Source organism: Choloepus didactylus, chromosome 1, assembly GCF_015220235.1.
Source record: "Choloepus didactylus isolate mChoDid1 chromosome 1, mChoDid1.pri, whole genome shotgun sequence".
Classification (NCBI taxonomy): Eukaryota; Metazoa; Chordata; class Mammalia; order Pilosa; family Megalonychidae; genus Choloepus; species Choloepus didactylus.
The window spans coordinates 205,732,344-205,755,904 of NC_051307.1; the positions used below are offsets into that span (position 1 = coordinate 205,732,344).

Genomic DNA, 23,561 nt, shown 5'->3' on the forward strand with positions numbered 1-23,561 from the left:
GAAAGCCTGAGTCTGTGACCCTAAAGATGCTTCACAATAATGTGGCCGGGTAGATGCCAAGTCCTGGATCAGGGAAGAGGGACGGCTTGGTGGCATCAGCCCTTTGAGGGGGCCAGCTGTCCTGGGGGCATACTCAGGGCCCTGGGACAGCGACCTGGCTCCCAGACGGCTGGGGATGTGGCTCCTCCAGTAGCCCTGCCCGCACCTCAGTGGGCAGCATCTGGCCCCAGGGAAAGGGCATAGCCTTGGGGGCTATTTCTATGGCATGAGAACAGCCAGAAGACTTATCTCTGTGCATATTTGACAGTGTTCCTCCTTTGACTCTGGAAATCATTCAGATTGTACAGGGGAGACATGCTCCTCTAGGGATCTGGGGGAACAGGCTTCCCCAAAGGGCAGAGTGAGCAGGCCCAGGCTCTGCCCCCACAGGACGTCTGCTCCCTTGGACATAGATATGGGCCCAGACTGGAACGAGAGCTATATAAGGAGGCCAGGCTGGCTGGGAGTCGTGTGAAAGGCTCTGAGCAGCCAGAGCTACCTGCCCAGAGGCATCAGCCCTGCCAGGCCAGCCCTGACCATGGTCTCGCCATCGCAGAGGGACAGACTCCTGTAGTCCTTGGAATCTGGCAGTTCCGTGAACACAGGGGACACTGAGCGTAAAGAAGGGAAGAGTCACACATGAGCCAGAACTCGTGGTGCCCATGTCCCTGGGAGTTTTGTGGGAGTGGAAAGGGGCAGGCTCACCCTGGCACTTGGAAGAGGAGAGAGTGGCTCAGGGAAATGACTGCTATTGGCCAGAGAAGAACCTTGACTTGGCTCTGCCTTTTAGGGGGTCGGCGAGGGGGCAGTGAGAGGCAGAATGCCGGGATTTTGAGGTCACTGGGTCCTTGAAAGCAACTCAGTGGCTTCTGTGGAAGCAGGGGTAGGGGTGAGCCCCAGGCCCCTGCCTATTCCCTTTTGAGCAACGTCACTGTGGTCTGTTTTATGGAATAGGCTCCAGCTCAAGTCCCCTGCTACTGGGGGTAGGGGTGGGGTGGGGGGACTGGGAAACTGAGGCTCAGAATAGAAGACAGTTCTGAAGTCAAACAAGGTCAACGCCTTGTTTGTCTACGACTAGGGCTCTTTCTAGTATGTCCCAGTGCCTGAAATAGCACCCGAATTATCCTCTGGAACCCTCCTCAAAGCCCGGGAAGGGCACAGAAAGCATTCCCACACTCCCACTCCAGGCCCCTCTCTCCTAACCAACACGCTCCAAATGCCGGGGCTTCTTGGGCATCCTTTTATTGGTGTTTCCAAGGTGCTAGAGCACAGTCCCACGGCTGAAGTGCCAGGGCAGTGGGGGTGGGGGAGGGGGCGGGGGCAGTCCCAGAGTCAGCAGGAGGGAAGAGCATTATCTGGCATTAAAAAAAAAAGAAATGTTCTTGTTAAAGGCTTCTGTGCCGTGGTGCTCGGGATGGCAAGGGTAGTGGCATGCACTTCTCAGCCAAAGATGCTCTTGGCAGGTCCAGCTTTGGGCTTCTCAAAAACGGTCTCAGTGCCTGTCCGGGAGCGGCTGAACACCGACGGGGCGGCCTCACCAGCTTGCTCTTAGGAGGAGAGATACATAAAGTCAGCAGCCTGGCCTGGCTTCCTAGAGGGAAGGCCCTTTGGTGGGAAGATCCTCCCTCACCATCCCCAGCCGGGGGGCTTGGACTCTCAGGAAGGGACCCTTGCCCCTCACTGCCTCCACCACAGAAGCACACATGTGCCACACACCACCCCTGGAGGACACTCACCACACTCCCGCATGACCTGGTAGGTCTTGGACTTGATGGCCTGGTTCTTGGTCAGATTCCCTCGGGCCCCCTTCAGGTCCTCCTCCTTCACAGGGGGGCGCTTCTTCTTGATGGGGGCTTCCTGAGCACCAGCCTTGGAGAGCCCAGAGCCTCGTCTCACAACTTGTGGCCTTGAGGCTGAGTCACTTCCCCACCTCTTCCCTGCCAGTCCAAGACCCCACTCCTCTTTCAGGAAGCCTTCCCTGACTACATTCTCTCCTCCCCCCAAGTCTCCAGCCCTCTTGGTCTGACTCATACATCTGTCCCTACTCCACAGTTGGGAGCTCCTGGGGGCAGTGGCTGCTTTGGCCTCACGCTCACCCTGGCCAAGCTCAGGGCGGGGCACAATGGGGTAAGGGAAAGAGACTGGTCTTGAGATTCAGTGGCTCTGGGCCTTTCTGTGGTCAGGAATTTGGTTAGGTTCCAAGATCTGCCCATGGTGTGGCAGGGGGTCCCTTAGGAACTGCCCTCCCACCAAAACCAAAAACCAAACTAGTAATAACCTTGTGTTTTTTGGGGGGGGGGGGGGGAGAATGGGGTAGAGGAACCAGATGCCCACCAAGTTACAGTCCAAAGCAAAGCAACTCCCACTCATGGAGCGGGCAGCAAGGGCCAACTCCCTCCGCCCCCCAGGCAGGCTGGGTTGTCAAGTGCTGGGGACATCCAGACCCAGGTGCCTGTGAGCCTGAAGCCTTATTCTTTCCTAAGCCCTAGGGGCAAGTGCAGGGAGTCCTGAGTCCCTGGGCCCGGGCTCAGCTACTTGGGACAACACACTATAGCCATGCCCAGAGACATGCCCTCCTTGGCAGATAACCAGGCACAGAGGATGCACCTGCAAATACAGCCTCATGTGCACGCGCGCGCGCGCGCGCGCGCCACACACACACACACACACACACACACACACACACACACACACACCACACTGCATGGCTACAGAGGTCACACTACAAATATATACAGCTCCACACACTACCACACAAGTGGCTCCCATGCACACATACAGAGGCATAAGCACACATGGAGATCTGTAAGGACCAGACATTTCCCCCACCCATCCTCACAAACCAAGGGACACACCATACACAGGCTTAGTGGGGATTCCTCAGGGTAAGATAGGGGCCTGGGGTTGCCTTCTCTGAGCCCAGCCTCCTATCTTTATGCTGAAGACACCACTGTTAGAGTTAACCGCATCTAGGTTTCCACCCTTACCCCATCTGAGCACCAACACAGCCTATTCAGGGCCCTCCTACCTCGGACATGGTGGGTGCTGTGCAACAGCTGGCTCTCTGAAGGGCCTCTCTGGCAGGCAGTAGTCCGTGGAAGAGATCTGAGCAGTGCCCAGCCCTCAGGAGCTTATATAGTCTGCTCGTCTGTCGTGGGAAGTCACTCCCTCTCCTCCACCGGGCCCCCGATGATTCAGGTCCACACAGCCACTGGCTTCAGAGTTTATTCTTGGGGATGAGAGGGGCTTGCCGAGCTCCGTGCCTGGGGGGCTGCAACCTGGGGCCTTGATGGAAGCAGACAGCTGGAGAGACCCTGTGCCCTCGGGAACAGCTGCCTATTAGTAGGTGGGAGAGGCCGGGACTGGCGGCGCCTCGGTATGTGTTTATGAATTTGAGTCCTGGACCACGTGTGTGACAGGCTGGGTTGTTGTCTGTCTGCAGCAGCCAATCCCAGCCTGTGGGGGTATCTCTGAGGAAAGGGAAGGCCCTCGCCAGGCAGGACAGCTCCGAGATTGTTTTTCTTTTCCTCCACCCCTTCCCTGGACTCCGGGGGAAAGACATTCCATCCCTGCACGGTGGCAGGGCAGAAGCTTCCTGTCTCTGACACTCTGAAGCATTTGCTCCTGGTGAACCCACTGCGCCCGCTCCGCAGACCCAGAGGGCAAGGGCCAGGCCTGGGCCCAGGTGGAGAAAACGAGGCCTGTGGATGCCTGTGGAGCTGCTCGTCATGTTTTTGCTGGTGCCCTCGTGTCCTGTCTGGTTCCCATGACAAGCTTAGCAAGGGGACAAAAAAGGGCAGGGGCTGAGGGGCCTGGAGAGCCGTGGAGAGCACAGTGAGGTGAAGGCAGGAGAGGCACAGAGCCTCTGGCTGAGAGGTGCTCACTGAAGGAGGGTGGGCCCGCAGGACAGTCTCAGCTGCAGAGAGGGTGGGGAGGAGGAAGTCAGCAGAAGCCAACAGCCCATGCCAGGTACTGAGCTGTGGAGAGGACAGGCCTGAGAGCTCTCCTTGGCTAGAAGCTCCCAACACTCCTGTCATCATAAGGGAAGACACCTCCCTCCCCCATGTGGGGCACCCAGGGCAGGACCATGAGCCTGGGGTGGGGTGTGGGGAGTGGGTGTGAGTAGGAGGTCCACCCTACCCCCCAGCCCTGCCATGAGATCAGACACGCCCGAGTGCCTTTGCAGTTTGTGGTGGTGATTATTTTTATCCTGAAGGCTCCAGGCAGTTATCCCAAATGCCACTCTACAGCTGTCATGCCCAAACCCCACCCCCAATGCCCTCTGGGTCGCCGTGGCCCCGGGAGGCCAGCGTGAGGACTGCCAGGCTCAACCTGAGACCAGTGCTGACGTGGGAACGCCTTGCTAAGGGGCAAGGGCGCAGCTGAGGGCAGGCCAGGCCTCCTGAAAGCCCCTGGGCTGCTCCAGGCCGTGGACAGGGAGAGGCAGGGGGCCGGAGGGCAGCGGGGCAGGCGGGCCATAAAGGATGGGAACTGATGCCCAGAGCTGTCCCTCAGCTGGCTCTGCCTGGGGAGAAACCTGCCCACCACCCCAGGGCCTGGGGTAAGGATTGGGACACTCCTTCCCTACACCCTAACTCCGGAACACAACTCGTTCCTCGGGAGGTAGAGGAGCTCAGACTCTCATTAGCAAGGAAGCTGAAAATGGCCAGGCAGGTTTGTTTTTTTCCTCCACAGACTTTAGCTCCCACTTCTGCCCCAAGACTATTTAAAGCTCATTCTCAGTTTCCTGAGAATGTTTCCATTTCCAGTTAGAGCCCTCTAACTCACTGGGGAATTTTTTTTGACCCCCAGTAACACACTGGGGGAATTTTTTCAACTCCAGAACACATTACTGACAACAACCACAGAAGTGATGGTTTCTTTTTTAAAAACTAATAAGATGTCCAACTTTATTGTAAACCACTTTACAATGTAAGCACATCATCTTCCCTTCTATTCCAAAAATGCATTTCCATGAATCGTAACACCACCACTGGGAGGGCAGCAGAAGAAGCGGGGCGTGGTTTTGACTTGTCATAAACTTTGTGAAGAGAAAGTCAAATTAAAACAACCAAACCCACCAACCAAGCCAGGAGCGCAAGGTGTGAATACCAAGTCAGAGCAAAAGTCCCTCAGCAGAAGCAAAGGGTAGCGCTGCACTGGCTGACGGGGGAAAAGAGAGAGCCCTCTGTTCCTAGCTGGAAGCATGGGGAGCCCCTAAAACCTGCCCTGCTCCCTGCAGCGTGGCTGCTCTGGCCAGTGGGCACCTCCCAGCACCACCCAGGAAGGCCAGGGAACTGCAGTCAGGAGGGAAAGGCTGGGCTGCTGGCCACGCTCCCTCCAGTGGTCCCGGGCAGCCCTCGGACAGGGACTCTGGGCCGCAGCCTCCAGGCTGACCACTGCTAAGGGAAGGTGCAACTTGGATTTCAACCTTTGCATATTTTTCCCTGAAGAAGAGGATGGCTGGTCAACAATAACGCACAACTCCCTATGGCAGAAAATCAGGCAGGACCATGAGTTAAAATGTAGGCAGGAGGCCACCAGCATGCCCGGGGGGCTAACTGATGGGCCACGGACCTTCAGCTCGTACATCTTCAGGATGAAGGGACTGGGAAGCCACTGCCCAGGGTTTCGCCAGCATCCACCCTGGCTCCCGTCAACATTCCAGTGACCGCAAAAGGAAACAGCAGCAGCACTGATCCCCCTACCTCCGCAGGTCATTTCCACTGGTTACCAGAAACTGGTCATGACCTTGACTTCCAAGTTGCTGTCATGGGTGGCTTGGCCAAGGTCCAAATTTGGACAAATAAGATTTCTCAATATCCAGTCAGTGCCCCCATCGTTCCTCAAACCTGGTGCTGCTTGTCTCTGCCTACCCAGCCAGCCTCTTGGCCAGGGTAGAGCTGCACCTCGTAAGGCACCTCGGAACAGGTGGTGAGAAAACTCACCCCTGTGAGGGAGGACAGCTCGGGAGAAAGCCCTGGCCACGGCCCTCTGCATCCGTTCTCTCTTGGGACAGTTTGCCACAGAAAATCCCCAGTGACGGTGGGAAGCACTCCCAGGGAGTACAGGACTCTGCATGTGTGTGTGCACACGAGGAAAGTAAGGCCAGAACCCTGAGGCCCTCTATGATCAGACCCTGTTAGATCTCCATCTCCCAGTCAGCCCACTGCACAACGGCAGCTCAGAGACTTAAAGCCCTTATTGAAAATAAGGATACAGGGAAAAATCACTACTCGCTTTTTTTCCTCTTTGTTCCCAAACCCACTGCTCATTAGGTGCTAGGATGAGCCCTGAGATGAACAGGTCATCCAAGATCTACACACCATCGTCTGTCCCTCCGTTTAGAAACATTAGGAACTCAAGAGTGAAAACAAACCTCTGACTCTGTGCTCCAGGAAGGTGGAAGAAACAGCTGTAAGCACAGGCTGTTCAACCAAAATGAAACAGGAGGGGAGAAGTGAGGAGGGTCGGTGACGCCACGAGGGGCTGACCGCCTTGCCAGGAACAAAGTCAGGCCCAGTCTCCCCAACTGTTATTCAGTAAGACCTGGTGCTAGCTGCTCGTTCCCACTAGAAGAATCAGTAGGGAAAGACCCTCTAACGTAGCCATGGGCTGGGGAAGAAGTGATGAAAGGATGATATGAAAGTGGAAGCAATGTATGACCTGAGGTGGATCTCAATTTCACATGCTACTTGGCCTCTCTCTCTGGCTGCATGGACCACCACGCTAGCAGAACCACCTCATCCTGCACAGCTGCAGGTCCCAGCCCTCACAGCCCTCTGGTTCCCAGACTTCTGGAGGAAGGGGTGCTGAGAAGGCCTCACCATACCTCAGGCGGGACTGTTAGAACTGGGGGGGTACTGGTTTAACCACTTGGCTCACACACCATAACCGTGATTCAATGTGCAGAAAGAAAGCATGATTTTAGGTACGTCTAAAAAGAAGGTTCTGAGTGGTTTGCAATCTCTTGCACTTGTCTCACTTCAGGTCCAGGCAGTCTCGCTTCCAGCTCACATAGTGGCTAAGTGTAGTTTTCTGCTCCTAAGCTTCCCTGGCTGCCTCTTGGCTGGGACAAACCACAGGGCCGCACCACCTTGCACAAGGTTCCAGAACAGGAAAAGGGGCTTTGGTAGGTTCCTGCACATTCCACTGCTATTCCGACAAATTCCCAAAGCCACAGGGGCTCATGCTCATGTGGAGGAGAGGATACCACCCCCCAAGGAGGACACGCCAGCTGAGAAGCATCTCATCCTGCCTCTGGATCTCCAGTCAGCTCTCTCACCTCGACCCAACCCCTCCCCAGTCACCACACAGCCTTGAAGGGTGTGAAAAACAAGATCACTTTGGTGACACGGGTGTTCTCCAGGACGATTGTGCAAAGCGAGTGGTCAACCCTTAGATGACAGGCACCAGGGAGCTGGAGTCGGGCCCAGGGGCCGGTTTTGAAGGCCATGGCTGGGGAGTGCCGGGAGGCTGAGACTGCATCTGAAACCCAGGCTCGGAGGCTCCGGGGAGAGGGAGGAACAAACTGGAGGGAACTGGTGCAACCTCACAGGCTCCTTATTTGGTCAGGTTTAGCTTACAAGGACCAAGACCTCTAACCTGCCAGCAGAAATGCCAAAGAGCTTGCGGGTCCCTGGGCGAAGCCTGCCTGCCTCACGCACACTGGCCCCTGCGCTCACCAAGACCCTTAGCCTCAGGCTCAGGCCCGATCTTCCCAGAAGCGCTGGCTTGTGGATTTCAGGGAAGGGACGACCTCCCCTCCCACTGGGAACATTTGCCTCACCTTATTGTAGGAGATTACCTAATGATACTCCAAACAAAACACTACTCACTTTTTCCTCCCACCAGTTCACAACCCACCAAAGGCAAACAAACCCATTTCTTTGGGATTAAAAAGAGTTTTTAAATACAATAGTAGGAAAATATAACTTAAAAATATAAAAGTCAAACAGCTTACGGAAGACTTAAAAATCTATGTTTTGCCCATTAGTCCCATAGGTACTTTGTAGGAAATAAACACATACTCAAAAAATGTTAACACTGTGACAGTTCATAAAACAGGCTTTAGAAAACGACAGTTACAAAAGCCATTTTGAGTAAGAAAGCATACCGGCTCCAACTTGGTCAACGAGTGACTTTTATCCCAAAACATGTTTTGTTTTCATGCTCCCCAGGGCCTGGTTGCTGTGTGTGCGCGTGGGTTCTCTCCCACAGTGGCACCCAGACACGGAACAGGGGCTTCTGGGTCCCTTGCAACACTCTTTGGGACAACAACAAACAAACAAAACTCCTTGCTTGCATATTTGGTCAGTGTTTGTAGTGCAACTGAATCAGGGTCCTCCAACTGCCCACGGCCCCCTCGGCGCTGGCTGGCCTTCCCTCTTCCTAAGTCTCAGTAGTCTGCGAGGGGCTAGAGTGGGCAGAGACGCAAGAGGAGCAGAGGTAGCAGAGATGGGCAGAGAGAGGAGGGAGAGGACGGCGCTGCGGGTGGCCACCTGCTGACCCAGCGGCCGGCTGGACCCCAACCTGTCACTCCCGGCACAGGGTGGGTCATACAGGCAGCCCGAAGCGGTGTTTCTTTTTCTTCACGGGCTTTAGGGGCGTCAGTCCGCGGAGGTCCTCCTCCACGTCGGACTCCTCCATCTCGTCATCAGCCGAGATCAGGATCTACGGCAGCAGAGAGGCAGGGCCCTGAGTCGCGGCCAGCAGGGCCTCCTTGGCTTGCCCTCCCTGGTACTGGGCACCAAGGTGTCAGCCCCTCCAGGAGGCCTTGGGTCTCGTTTCCTTACAACAGGGTGGCAGGAGGCTCCCTCTCTGGGATGAGGCTTGCCAGGCCCACCACAGACCTCCTTTGCTCCAAGCACATTCACTGCCCTCCTGAAAACCTGGCCCCCTCCCTCCGAGAGTGCTCCAAGTCTCTGCCCAACCTCCAGCTGGAACCAACCCTTCTCAGAACCAGTTGGAACCAATGCAGCCGAAGTCACCCTGGCAAACAAGGCCAATCCTGACATGTGGAGTCCTGGGTCTTTGGAGCTGCCTTAAATACTACAAAAACAAACCGAAAAGCCCTTTTCAAAAGGAAAAGAAAACATCTGTGGGGCACACACAAGGGAGGGGGATTTCAGAGTGGCTTCTTCGAGCCAGCTTTGGAACTTCTGAAGACAAACAGGAGCCCTTCGCTTTTCCCAGCCTCTGGAACGACTAAGCCATGTAGCCAGGGCATCCAGGCCCAATGTGCTGACTTGCCGCCAAACTGACCCTCCTCCTGCCTGGCTCTCCAGGCCTCCCAGCACTGGAGAAAAGCTAGAACGGCCTAAGTCAGGTTCGAGAGACCCCAAGCCCACCTGTAGCAGGCAGGGCGGGCACCCCAGCTCTCCCCTGGACCACCCACTCACAGAGCTCCCTCCCACCAGTCTTGGTGTGCCAATCAAACCCTTCTCATTGGCTCCCTATGCCTGCAGAAGCCCGTCCCAATACCGTAGCCTGATCACGAAGCACCCTGCCCATCAAGGCCAGACCTTCTCCTGAACCTCCTTTCTTGTCATTCTGCCCTACACTCCAGAACACACGTGGCTCTGGCCACAAAGAGTTCCACAGTTACCCAGATGCCAAACCATACGACCATGATTGCTCATAAGCCATTGTTTCTGCCAGTGGCACTGTCATTCACCTAACGCTCTCTGCACTCTTCCAACGTGACAGGCCCTGAGCCAAACTCCTGGGACACACCCAAAGAGAACATATGGGCTTACTGTCTCTCCTACTCTTTTTTTTTTATTCATCTTTCAAGCTTTCAAAATGCCCCCTTCAAAACTCTCTCCAGGATGTCCATGGGAGTTAAAACATTCTGACCCATTGTTTTTTTGGTGTTTTGGTTATGCCTCAATCTCAGAACCTACTGCCGTGTTCTAATGAAATGTTTATACATTCACCTTCACCTCATCCATGAGTCTGAAGGCCTCCTGGGGGAAGAAGTAGGCTCAGCACAGTGCTCAGCACGCTGTGGTTGCTTAACAAGGCTTCCGCATGGGGCATCCTGCTTTGCCCCCAGCACACGGAGCACAGGGTATAAGGAGAGCGCTGTGGGCTGCCCAGAACATATCCTTGCTTCTATGCTCCTATTTATGAACACCAGTCTCCCTGAAGACCAAACCTTCCAACTTAGGAGACCTGAAAAGAAGGGGACTAAGGTTCTCCCTAGGAGGTCCTGCTACTCCTACATTTTCTCAGCTTGCTTAGCTCAGCCATCGCTCCCCTTGCTCTTCAGTGGTGGGCAGGGATTCAAACCCCTTAATGTTCAGAGGCCAACTATAGGCCCATGAGTATCCTTCCAGCTTCCCTGGGTCAAGGCAGCTCCTCCCTTTCTGTCTCTCTTCACTGACAGGGGGACTGTCAGAGGCAAGCCACCCTCCAGATGCTCCACCTTCCTGAGCTCCACCTTCCTGCGCTCCACCTTCCTGCCATAGGAAGGCCCATGGGGCTGAGAGTGAGTCCCCGCAAGGCCCAGCCCGGCCCTGTTGCTGGCTGGCAGGCAGCTGTCTGTGACCTGCGCCGTTCTCTGGCTCAGCCTCTACTCTCTCCCCCGGGCTGCCCGGGGACTCGAGCCAAGAGAAGACCACATGCAAACATGAGACCAGAGACCTCCTGGGCCACCAGTCCCGTGGCATGGGTCCTCAGAGAACATCGAAGAGGCCCCTACCTCAGACTCAGACTCCTCGTGGGAGGCGGCCCTTCGATAGCGCACCTTGCTCCCATTCCTTGAGTCCTGGTTGGCCTCCTCTTTCTTCTAGTTTAGCTTTCGTCTTCCCCTTTCTCATGAGGAAATTGTCTACTACCCAAAACATCAAAGCCTGTGGGAAGAAAAAGCACAGGTTACTTTGGGGTAAGCCATTTAGCAAAGCAAAGAAGAGTAGAGCAGTCCCAATCCCACCCTCCCTACCTCCATTCCAGACTACAAAATCCAGAACTATGGAAAGAAAGCCTCATTCAGTCCTCCTGCCATCCCTCCGAAGCTAAGAAAAGATTCTCCATCTCTATGTCCTTTGCTTCAGCTCTCTTCTCTTTAGCAGGGTAAGGCAGTTCTTGCCCTGTTGCCCTGAGGGGTTCTCAGCATGGGTACCTGATGGGCAGCCTGTCCTGGCCCTCGGCCCTGCAGGTGGCACAGCGAGGCGTGGAGCCAAGGACACCTGGTCCGGGCTCCTCCCTGTGGGCTTCTTGTGGGGGCTGGCATACCCCGTCACCATCTGTTTACCTAGATTCTTTTACCATTTCTTCCATTTCCTAACTACTAGCCAATGTGCTTGTGAATTTCTCTTTGAGATCTGTGGTCAGGAATAAATGCCTAGGATGAACTCATAACGATCCTGATCTAGAAGCTGGTATGCCCATGGGTTAGGGTTCCTCCTGGCTAAGAAGGGAAGACAGAGTTCTCAGGACCACTCATCTTAGACAGGGGCCCTGGGGCAGAGGATTTGCCATTTCCAGCTCTGGCGGTAGGGATGGTGAGTAAGAGGGGATGGCAAATGGTCACAGAGACAGTTTTAGGAAGGAACCTGAGGGTTGTAAGGTGAGTTTTCTCTGTCAGACTCAGAACTTTGAACAGGAACTCTGGAAGGCAGGAAGCAAACTAGGGTAAAATACGCAACATAGCACTGACATTGACAAAGAAGGGGACGATCAGCATGACGATGGCCAGTTTCAGGTCTGGGTTTTCAATGGGATTCAATAGGGCCACCTGTAAAGAGAAGCAGACTCAGTGAGGTGGAGAGGGACTGTAGGGAAGTGCCTGAAATCACCCCTTAGATCCTGAAAGAGGGGGGCTTAGCTTAGACCCTGTCCCCAGAATCCTGACAGAAAGCCTGGGGTGGCACACACAGAGCTGCCCTGGAGATTCCTTTGAGCAGTTAGTACTTCTAGCAGCTTCTCCCTCCACATGGACTTACAAAGCACAGCAGGCTCACCACCACTGAGCCAGACAAGGCAATTTCCACCTGGCTCCCGGCAGAGTGGAGAGTGGCCTGAAGCCCTCAGGGCGGCGTGTGGACTTCAGGGAGTTGGAGGGCGGGAGGAGAGTGGAGGCTCCTTACAGAGGCTGGCAAGGAGGTGCCAGACCTCTTTCTGAACCCCCAACTACCTCGTGAAGGACAACAGCTCTGACAATGCTTGGGTTACTTCCTTAAACAACAAAACAAATGCAGCCACAGATAGAGCCAAAGGGAGGCCAGGATCTGAGCCACTTGCTCCTGAAGGCCCTTGGGCTGGTTTCCCACAGGCCACCCTGGAAATGAGCAATGAAAGCTTTCCGCCCAGCACTGGGGTCAGCGAGCAGAGGCCGGGGTGGGGGAAGCTGCGGGCTTGCCAGGGCATCAGCATAGAACACAGCGTGGTCAGAGACCAAGGATGGTGCCTGGCACACTAAAAGGCTTGCTTAAACCATGAAACCAGGAAGTCGTGTGAGAAGTACATTTGTAAGTGAAAAGAGCATTTGCAGTTTCAAGGCCTGAAGCCTAATATTGGACCCTAAGCAGCCCGAAGGCAGGGAAGGTATTTTTACTTGCTCTATCTATCCCATGGCATCATTTAGAGTAGACACTTGTATAAATAAAGTAGATGGATGCTAAGTAAAAGAAGGACAAGTAGCTGTTATACAAGATCAAATCTAGGGTGTCTTCATGGAGGTGAAAAAACAACAATAAATCTGGTTTTCTAACAGGGTGGCAGCAGGGGATGAGGGAGGGGGACGAGGTACTGTCTGCTTAGCTTCACAAGGAGCTGCCAGGGCAGGGGAGAGAGGCAAACCTTTTTCCACTGAAGTATTAGGAGGACAATGAAGACGACGGATTTTTCAAAAATCATGATCACAATGTATAGAGCACACTGTCCGACCCAGGCTCCGCACTGCAGCGGGTCTCCTGCGGAGACAGGCAGACACGAGGTCACACAAGGGTCCCGGGCCTGCTCCCCTCCAGCTCCTAATGAGCCCTCACACCCCAACCGGCACACCAGAACCTTGGCTTCCAGAGTGCTTAACGTGCTCCATAAGAGCTAGAATCACTTCATCCCTCACAGAAAAACATGAGTGTTTTAAATAAACTCAGTTGGAGAGTTCCTGATTTGGAGTTACCATAGTGGCCTTTCTTTCAATAGAATCTAAGAGTTAATTAAAAAGTACTAAAGTTAATGAGTGCCCATTGCAGGAGCTCAGAAAAGCTGGTTCTTTTTGCTCTGCTGGCAGCAGAAGCTGGATTAAGCAAGACTGCTAATATTATCCGTTGTTGATTTTTCCAGTGACAGTGGCACTTTCCAGCCTTTCCTCCACCCCCAAGAGGTCTGCTGTTTTTGAATCATGAAGGCAGCAATCAGCCTCTTTGCTCACCTCCTACCTTTCCACCTCTTGCCCCCTAGTCCCACTCTCCCGGCCACTCCTGCTGCCTTCAGCTCTGAGAGCAGAAATCTGACTTGGAAGAAATCATATTCTGACTGTTTAGTACAGGTCAGGCAAACATGGCTTGGCTGGAGACAAGCAGGAGAAGAAAGTTCAAGGCAAGGAGGTAGGAGTGGTAGACCATGTCCTGAGGATGTGACAAAGGGCAATTTGTGATTCCATCAGTCATCAGGCTTGAGAACAGAGGGATCCAACAGTCCAAGTTGGGGGTCACTCAGGCCCTTCAAAATGCTTCAAAAGGGACTTGATGAAGGGCAGAGGCCAGCCCCTGCAGGCAATAATCTACATCCCCAGTGACAGGCAGAACCCAAGGGGTAGGCCCCGGGGAGCCACACATAGCTCTCCAAAGTGTGAGATCCAGAGGAGAGTGGGGGTGGGCCTGGAAGTCTGCCGGGGCTGCCTGGGCCACAGCTGGCCAGAAAAGGGGGAGAGGGAGTAACATTTTAGGGGAGGCAAAGGCTATGAGAAGAGTTTGTCCCAAACAGAAATCTCCAGTTTCTCATTAATTTCTACCGCTTATGTAGCAATCCCCAGGCATCTGTACTGGAGGTCCCTGGCTCCGCTGGAGCCTGCCAATTGTGCACAGTAGAATGGCAAGTGAATGCCTTTATGCAGCTGTAATGGACAAAACACAAGGCCTTTGCCTTTTCTGGAAAAACCCTGGGAGAAGTGTTGCAGAAAGCATAAGGAAAGACATTGGTTGTCTCTCCTAAAGTCTTCCTATCTACTTTCACTTCTGGGATAAGGGACGTTTGAGGGAGGAAAAAAAAATTCAGAAGCACAATCCCTCTTAGCTAGATTTTAATGGCATTTTATAATCCTTTTGGTAAGTTCTCAAAAACAACAGATCAAAATATTTGTTAAAAAACGTTAAGTAGGATTGGGGACAGTCAGATGGAGAGTGCTACTAAGAAATTTCTCTGAATCTGAACTGGCATGATTAAAAGTCAACAGGGCAAGTGGCAATGCTTATTTAATATCAAATGAAAGTCCACTTGCTCAGAGTGCACTTACTCCATTTTCTCTTAGTTTTAAGTGACTAAGAGGAAAATGTTTTCCTCCTGTCTGCTTCATGCTGCCCCTCAAACTGCCCTGAGTTTCTGCTCCACAACTGAGCTGCAGCTGCCTCTTTTTTCATTTAGATGCTACAATGAGAAAGCTTAAACATGGTGGAAAAAAAAAATCATCCATAATCCCACTCTAACACAGCATTTCCTTTTCTGCATCCAGATCATGCATGGCCACAGTTGCAATGGGTGTTTGTTTTCTGATTTCTGTTTCAAGCCTATCAAACGTTCTCCATGGCCTCATCTTTCAAGGACAGACATGCCAGGCATTCTCACCGCGTTCTGCTTTTTACTGCACTGGACGACCTCGGGAACATGGGTGTTCCGTTTTTGTTGAATTATTATTCCCTCAGGATAAATTGCAGGGGAAAGGGCCAAAAGGAGGGGACACATCTGTGTCTAGAGAGGCTCCCAGAGGAGCGTGTGGACAGGTATGGGTGACAAAGCCCATAGGCGCTGCGGCCCACGCAAGGCAGACCTTGTTGTCAGGGCCTCCGTACGGGAGAAGTGGCCTGGTCACCTGATGCAGACACCAGGGATCATCCAGATCCCGGCTCGCCCTCAGGGCCAAGCTGTCTCATCCCCCAAGTCCCATGTTCTTGTTAGCAAGTTTGTGCCTTGTCTTCCAGGAACAAAGGAGACTACCTAGAAAACCAGCCCTCCTCGTTGACCCGAGGAAAGAGTTACGGGGCCTACATGGAGGGGCTGGTTAATGGGGTGGTAGGCAGAATAAGGCCTCCCCAAAGATATCCATATCCTAATCTCCGGGACCCTTGAATATGTCAGGTTATATGGCAAAGGGGAATTAAGGTTGTAGGTGGAATTCTGGTGCTAATCATCTGACCCTGACATAGGGAGATTGTCCTGGATTAATTGAGGGCCCAATATAATCATAAGAGTCCTTACGAGTGGAAGAGAGAGGCAGAAGAGAGCATTCAAGTGATGTCACGTGAGACGAACTCAACCTGCTTCTGTTGGCTTTGAAGAAGGAGGAAGGGGGTGACAAGTCAAGGCATTCTGGTGGCCTCCAGAAGCTGGACAGGACAAAGAAACAGATTCTCCCCTAGAGCCTCCAGAAAGGAACAAAGCCCTGCTGACACCTTGACTGTAGCCCACCAAGACCCATGTCAGACTTCTGAATTACAGAACTGTAAAATAATACATTTGTGTTGTTTTAAACACTAAGTTTGCAGTAATTTTTTGTAGCAGCAATAGACATCCTGGCTTGAAGACTGATCCCAGAGGGTGTGGTGGGTTGACTGGGACAGGGGCTGAGGCACGCCAACTGGGTAGAGAAGGGTAGCATGGAAGCAGGAGAATCGAAAAACCATTGCCTTCTTCCTTTCTATCTAATCTTGAGGATGCAGACAAAACATATTGGGAACAAATAATACCATGATGTCTGATGTATCAGGACCAGACCTGATCTCCATTCCCAGGTCACAGGCAGCTCATAACTGGCTGTAGGTGGATCTACCTTAGCACCACTCAGTTACAGCCAAGTTGAGAACCCTGACTTCCAGAAGGGATCTTAATGGCAAAGAAGTGGTTCTAAGCAGTCATCCTGGAGGTGGTGGGAGGTACGAGGTATCCTGGTGTGGTAGACATGAGGGCCCTCCACCACGTGCTGGCCGGGTGAGTTCCCTGTGTCACTTAGCTTCGCTGCCTGTTCTACACCTGAGGATAATGCTGTCGTTGGTCCACATGAGCTGTGGCCCACTGCAGTCCTCCAAGCTCAGGAATCAATGCCTTGGGGCTTCTCAGAGGCCTTCCTGGAGCCGCGGAAGGCACACGCCGTGTCAGACACTATCTTAAGACAGTGACTCATGGACAGGACTAAGAAAAGCCCTCCCCTGAGCTCATCTCCACTCACTGGAGACAATTACTTAAGATTTCTAGAAATATCCAAGCCACTCACAGCTGGCTTCACAAATCAGCTCTCCTTTTAAAATGTCAGTTTCCTATGAGTCTTGGCCATCTAGGCCCTCGCGCCCCAAGCCATGATCTCTGAGAGGCATGGCCAAGAAAAGAGAGTAGGGATCTGGAATTCCATCCAAATTTTCTCCTTCCTGTCCCATGTGCCCCTTTCACGGCAAATGCTCCACTGATGTTGTTCTCATTGACAGGCGATTCTGCCTTGTATCAACAGACAGCAGGAGCCGGACTGGAAGGTGGGAACGCGCTGCCATTACCCCTTAACCCTCTGTCCTGAGTCAGGTGAGCCCCAGAGGGCAGCAAGGGCCAAAGAAGGCACCTCTCACAGCCAGCCTCTGTCAAGACCACATCTAGCCATTTCTAAGGGAGTACAAAGTAAAAGGCACTACAACTGGGTTTGGAGTCAGCCACAAAGGCAGCCTCCAAACCAGGCTTGTATCTCACAGGGTCTGATGAGATGGGAGGGGCCCTAGCTGAGCCATTTTAAGCTGTGTCTCCATAATTGCACATGGGCCTGTTATCCCTGGGGACTGGTACATGCCAGCTGCTGGATAGGGCCAGCCTGCAGTTGGGAGACAGAGAAAGCCAACTTGGCCCCAGAGGCGGGGACGAACCCTCCAGTCCTGGCCTGCAAGCTCCACTCAGCAGTGGAATGGCCCGGCTAGAGAACAAGCAAAGACAGGCAGTAGGAAAAGGGGCAGTGCTTGCCCCCACCCTGCTGAGCACCTACCAAACTAAGGGCCACTTCACTCTTTCAAACATACTAGGCAGGTAGTTTGAGCTCTGGGGGAGGCCTGGCAGACTGGTGGCCTTGCACCCTGCAGGTGGGACCGCCACTGCCCTCTGCTAGGAGAGGCAGACATTCGGCAGCTCCCTGCATCTAGGGGTCTCTGGCTCCTACTTTTCCTGCCACATAGGAAATTGCTTGGGCAGTGAAGTGGCCCCCACATGCCTCAGACTTGGGGCACTCTGATACTTTTGGGAGGATGGTGATCAGGCCCCAGAAATTAGCCCCTACTCTACCCCTCACCCTCCTACCAGCACCCAAACCTTCTTTGGAACTGCACTTGCCTGGCTGGCTGCAAAGGGCAAGAAGCAGAGCCCCTTCCAGGCAGACCCCCACCATGCCCTCAGCTAGTGACCATGGTACATTACCATATTCGCCGAAACGCAGCGCTTCCCACTGCTGCCACTCCACCAAGATGCTCACGGCTCGCACACCCACGTAGATGAGCAGCATGCCCACGGTGGCATCCAAAAGGAAATTTATGAGGTACCTATGTGGAGGGGTCACATGGCATGGTCAGGAGGAGCCACCCAGGGAACAAATGCCACCTAGCTAGGCCCTCAGTATGGTGCTTAGCAGGACCAAGGGTCGAGGCCAACATAGGTAGAGGCTGGAGAGAAGCTGAAGACAGCATTTTATTCTGCCTTGTTATCAGGGGCAGGTAGACTTAAATGGGCCTATGCAAGAGGCTGCAGCTCTCACTTCCAGGGGCCCCCACATAATGCCCCCCCCCAACACCAATGTGCTTACTACCCATCACGGGTTTAACACTTGAAGGAGGGATGGAGGAGATTCCTGCCAAGTATTCTTGCGAGTGAAGAGTCTACAGAAAACAGAGGATCCGGAAGCAGCCAAGGAAATTAATAGGAAAACAGAATTTAAAAGCGTAAACAAAAATTTTTGTTCAGTCATTCTGTTCATAACCTGAGGGTCCCTCCCACCTGTGAGAGTGCTGCTTGCACAGTGCAGGTCAGGAGAACAGTCTTGGCCGCCTTTGACCCAGAGGGCAGGGCCACATGGGCCTCGCTCATCCCTGCGGCCTCAGAGCCTGCCACAGAGTCACATTTTAAGTAGAGAGCTTAAGTAGAGATGCTTTCTCCACTGGAAAAAGCAAGAAAGTGGGTAGAAGGAAAGAGGGGTCAGAATAGAAGGCTCACCCTGACCACGGGTTCTTTCAAGGTCTATTTCTATCTGTCAGGCACAAAACCTTCTTTTCCCTTCTCAAGGAAAGGCCCCCTCCCCACTTTCCCTCAGGGGCCCTGTACCCAGAGAACTGTAGACAGCAGAAGTTGTTGAAACACATCTTGGGAGCATAAGGAGCATAAGGACACAAGATCTAGCTACCGACTACACGCCCCAACTCTGTGGAGATGTACAGGTGCCTGGGTCAGGTACTACCCTTTGGTGATAGCAGGTGGCTCTGAAATCCCTCCACGTAAACTCCAGGACACAAGACCAGTTTTGAGCTTTCAAGTTGCTGAGGCTTGAGACATTTTACGCAGACCCCCAGCCTCCCACCCCAAGCCTCGGCTTAGGGGATGTACACCACACCCTGATGCCCAAGGAAGCAGCTCCTTCTACTTGAGGCCCTGCCAGGGTCCCCAAGCATCTCCGAAACCAGTGTGGAGAAAGGGCGGGGAAGCATTTCCTCCTGCCTGCCCTTCCTCTTCAAAATCACAAGGGGTCTCTGAGACCAGAGATGTAAGGAACAGCAGCTGCCTCCAAGGCAACTTCTCAAGTTCACACCGAGCTCTGGCCCCGGGCTACACAGCTCTCAGACACATCCGTCTAATTGGTTTTGAAGGCTTCTCACATCTGAAACCTATCCTGAAAATAACAGGAACTCCTGATGTTCATACATGCCTTAGTTCATTCATTCCCTCACCAATTATTTATTGAGCTTACCAGGTTCCAGGCCCTGAGAACAAAGATAGAAAGTTCTACACTCTGTACTCTGAATCTCAACCTAGTCCAGTGAGCCTGGCAGACAGCAGGGCATCATCTGGGCTCTGGAGTCAGACTGCCTGGGTTCAAGTCTCAGCTCCATCACTCCTGAGCTGGGTGAACGTGAGCAAGTCACATAAGCTCTCAGTGCCTCAGTTCCCCCAAATGTAAAGTGGGACCAATCAAAGTATCTCTACTGCAGGGATCTCGTGAGGATTCAGTGAGTATCTTTATGTATAGAGTACTTAGAACACTGCCTGGCACAGAGTAATCGCTATACTCATGTCTCATCAGAATCACAGCTCCTCAGGATTGCAGGACCCTGACATCACAAAAGCTCAATTCCCCCTGAAAGCAGCACCCTGAGCACTGGGGACTCCTCTGGCCACAGGAAGCAGCTCATTCCCAGGTCTGTAGGTTTCTTTTCTCCCTGAGCTGAAACCTGCTTCCCTTTGCAGTGCACAGACTCCCAAGAAAAGTCATAGAGCAAGTCACAGACGGAGCACTCAGAGGGATGTCAGTTCAGTGCTCATCCTCACCACCCAGGGCCTCTCCACTCCCAGAGCAATGCCTATGCCCCCTGCTCAGGCTCCTACCCAAAAGCTCAAGTGACTGCTGGACCTCTCGTGTCTTTCTCCAGTTTGGGGTGATAACAACTGATAACAATCCTCCAACTGAACCATTAATGTCTTTTCTGATAAGTGTCCCTACGGTTTTGGTTTCCAACAAGTATGTATACTCATCATCTTAGGAAACTTTCTCAGTAATCCCACAAGGCTGGCAGGGTACACAAGACAAATGAGGAAACTGAGGCTGGAGAAGTTAAGCTGTCTTCCCACAGACTGGACTCTTCATTGAGTGTTCTTTTCACTACGACAAGCTCCATCTTGGGCCTTTTCTCCTCCAGGCTGAGCACCTGAGATTTTTCAAACAGCAATGCATCTTCCAGCCCTTTCTATATCCCAGATGTGATACAGGTTGTCAATACCTTCTCTTTGTAGATGGGCCCTGGAGGTGCTGCAAGTGAAAGCAGTGTGGCCAAGGCTGCACCAGGAAGTAGGTTTCCTAACCCCAGGCCATCCTGGGTAAGCAGATGGCTCTCAGCCTACCCCAGATAATAACATCAAGATGATACAGCAGGTCAGATGTGGCCCTCTCTCTCTGGCTAAGCCAACTTGAAAGGTGAAATCACTGCCCTCCCCCCTACGTGGGATCAGACACCCAGGGAAGTGAATCTCCCTGGCAACGTGGAATATGACTCCCGGGGAGGAATGTAGACCCGGCATCGTGGGATGGAGAACATCTTCTTGACCAAAAGGGGGATGTGAAAGGAAATGAAATAAGCTTCAGTGGCAGAGAGATTCCAAAACGAGCCGAGAGATCACTCTGGTGGGCACTCTTACGCACACTTTAGACAACCTTTTTTAGGTTCTAAAGAATTGGGGTAGCTGGTGGTGGATACCTGAAACTATTAAACTACAACCCAGAACCCATGAATCTCGAAGACAGTTGTATAAAAATGTAGCTTATGAGGGGTGACAGTGGGATTGGGAATGCCATAAGGACCAAACTCCACTTTGTCTAGTTTATGGATGGATGTGTAGAAAAGTAGGGGAAGCAAACAAACAGACAAAGGTACCTAGTGTTCTTTTTTACTTCAATTGCTCTTTTTCACTCTAATTATTATTCTTGTTATTTTTGTGTGTGTGCTAATGAAGGTGTCAGGGATTGATTTAGGTGATGAATGTACAACTATGTAATGGTACTGTAAACAATCGAAAGTACAATTTGTTTTGTATGACTGCGTGGTATGTGAATATATCTCAATAAAATGATGATTAAAAAAAAATAAATGAAAACATCCCAAAAAAAAAAAAAAAAAAAAAAAAAAGATGATACAGCAGGATGCCAAGTTTGGGCTCAAGGCTGCAAGTGACAAGGCCCTTTCCTAATGACCTCACCTATGGGAGAACACCCTTCCAGTCCCCTGCTTTGGGGCTACACCCCCAACATCCACATAGATTGCAACCTATCCAGACCTGTCCCAATCTGAGGAAAGACCCTGGGGAGGGAGACTTCATAATTTTCTTCTGAAATCTGGGCCTGGACTGAATCTCAAAACAGCAAACTGTCACCCAAAAAGAGAAGTTTAAAAGTATCTTCCAGTCCAAATGAATTGAAATATACACTGAAGTTCTCCTTCAAAGGCACAGCAGGGCAGTGCTGGGGGGCATTCCAGGCAGAGGGCAGTGCAAGCAAAGACACAGAGGCAGGAAACAGCTGGTGGTGAGGGGGCAACCAGAAGCATCCCAAAGAGGCTGGAGCCTCAAGTTTGAGCCAGGAAGGCTAGGAGACAGAGCCAGAATGAGGCAGATGAGACTCCTTTGCCACTCATTGTGCTAAGAGAGGAGCTATCCGATGCCATCAGCAAGGAGGACAGCATGTCAGGACCAATTCGGATTTCACACAGACTGCTCTGGGGGCTGGTGGAAGGCAGACAGCATGGACAAGGTGAACCAGCCCAGAGTTTTGAGGTCAAAGAGGTCCATAATGGTCAACAAGGGTTCTGACCCCACGTGGCTGACACCCCAAAGACACTCCCTTCAGGGAGTTATCTTGTCTGCCAGGTTCTAGATAGCTGAGGACAGGACTTAGGTTGGCTAGGATGAAATTGCAATTCCTGCATGCTGACAAGGCAACTGTTACCATGCAAAGCCCTAAGAGCCAACTGACAGCTGTGTATTTGAGCTCACAGGCAGCACTTACAGGATGACCTCTCAGAGGAGTGGAGAGGAGAAATGGGAGTTGCCCCCCCTCCAAGCCAGAGGGAGCATGACTGGCTGCACAAAGCAAGGCCAGCCTCCATTCTCAGTGGGAGCAGGCGGTGTTTGTACTCAAATGTGGGGCACTTACAGTGAACAAGGGTCCTCTTCGGTGAGATCTGCTAAGTATACATTGGCAAAGTGGATGAACAGCATTCCTATGGCTTGTTTGGAAGTGTCTAAAAACCTGTACAAAATAGAACCATCACTTGTTATCACTGCAACAGGAGAGTAGTATCCAATTTGGGGAAAATTGAGAAATCCGAAATCAGAAAATGCCCCAAACTTCCAATTACTAGTCACTTCTTCCTGGGACAGTTAGTACTAACCCAGGCTTGGCATTTCAGCTACATTTTATAACCTGTAATAACACTACATTTGAAATTCCTAAAAAGCTGCTGATTAATGTTATTTAAAATATGTGTGTTTAGTTTTTCTTTTTTTGTTACTTCAAACTGCTCAGCCACAGTTTTGTGATGAAGTCCAAGGTGCTTCTGTTTTTAAAGAGCTCCTATTATGCTTCACTCACGAGCTAACTATGTGCAAGATTAACAAGATGTGCAGAAATCCAGTACAGCAGTTGAAACACTAAACAAATGTTAGCTGCTACCATTCAAGCAATGGGCTAGATCAGAGGTAGACAAACTTTTTCTGCAAAGGGCCAGACAACAAATATTTTAGGCTCTGCTGTCCTAGCACAAAAGCAGCCACAGACAGTATCATTACAGTAACACTTTATTTATCAAAACAATTGGTGGCCAGATTTGGCCCCTGTGCAGTAGTTTGCTGGCCCCTGGGCAGTAGTCGTCTAACCCCTGGGTTAGATGACAGGAGTTTCAAAAAAGGAAATAACAAAGTTGTTAACCTTTGTGATACCATCACCCCCGTCCATGTGATGGGAGCAAGGTGGAGATAAGGGTATGTGTCTTTAGTTTCCCCTCTGCCATGAACACCTGGAGACACGACTTGTGAGTTTGTGGCTGCAGAACTTTTTGATCATGGCTTGTGTCTCTGCTTCCCCAACGAGGCAGCCAGAGTTGGACCAGGCCACTTATGGGGCAGATGGGGAGCAGCTGTCCCAGCCATGGGACAGCAGCCAGGGGCCGTCAGGACTGGAATGGACCTTAGAGATTATCCAGACCAATCCTGTGACTGAGGCTTGAAAACCATTTTCTAAAATCATCAGGAAGCAGGGGTCACTAACGAACAATGTGCATAAAGCAGAGAGAGCCCCAAAGCTAGATCTTCACCAGGTTTCTTGCAGCCCCAAAGTGGGAATCACATATTCTAAATACCCAGATTTGAGAGAAAACGATTGAGGGAAAAGAAACATCAACGACTGGCAGTGGTGTATTTTGGATCAATAAAGCATATGCTTAAAATTTTATAAAGGGATCTTTATCACAGCGATTTACTGGAAGTTTTCTCTGGAGCAGAGAATGGCTACTTTGTTAGGGTGGGGGCAAGACTTAGGCAGCCCCCCAAAAGCAGCTTCTTGTAGACAGTGTTGTCCTGAA

At 52.1% G+C, this 23,561-nt stretch overlaps 2 protein-coding genes and 1 long non-coding RNA gene across 3 annotated transcripts in view; all 3 read right to left on the minus strand.

The window, feature by feature from the left end:
• LOC119505431 (store-operated calcium entry regulator STIMATE) overlaps window positions 1-23,561 on the minus strand; it is a 100,830-nt gene that overhangs the window by 30,753 nt on the left and 46,516 nt on the right. The window contains 1 exon segment of the mRNA XM_037798220.1: window positions 22,136-22,231. Within this exon segment, the coding sequence (XP_037654148.1) occupies window positions 22,136-22,231 (96 nt within the window).
• Window positions 1,316-3,370, minus strand: MUSTN1 (musculoskeletal, embryonic nuclear protein 1). Its single transcript, XM_037798198.1, has 3 exons — window positions 3,068-3,370; window positions 1,776-1,908; window positions 1,316-1,586 (listed from the first exon to the last, which is right to left on the minus strand). The coding sequence occupies exons 1-3, from the start codon at window positions 3,074-3,076 to the stop codon at window positions 1,480-1,482; spliced, it is 249 nt and encodes an 82-aa protein (XP_037654126.1). The 5' UTR covers window positions 3,077-3,370; the 3' UTR covers window positions 1,316-1,479.
• On the minus strand, window positions 11,763-17,638 carry LOC119505435. Its single transcript, XR_005210740.1, has 3 exons — window positions 15,463-17,638; window positions 12,844-12,956; window positions 11,763-11,779 (listed from the first exon to the last, which is right to left on the minus strand). It is a non-coding gene; the product is annotated as an uncharacterized LOC119505435 (long non-coding RNA).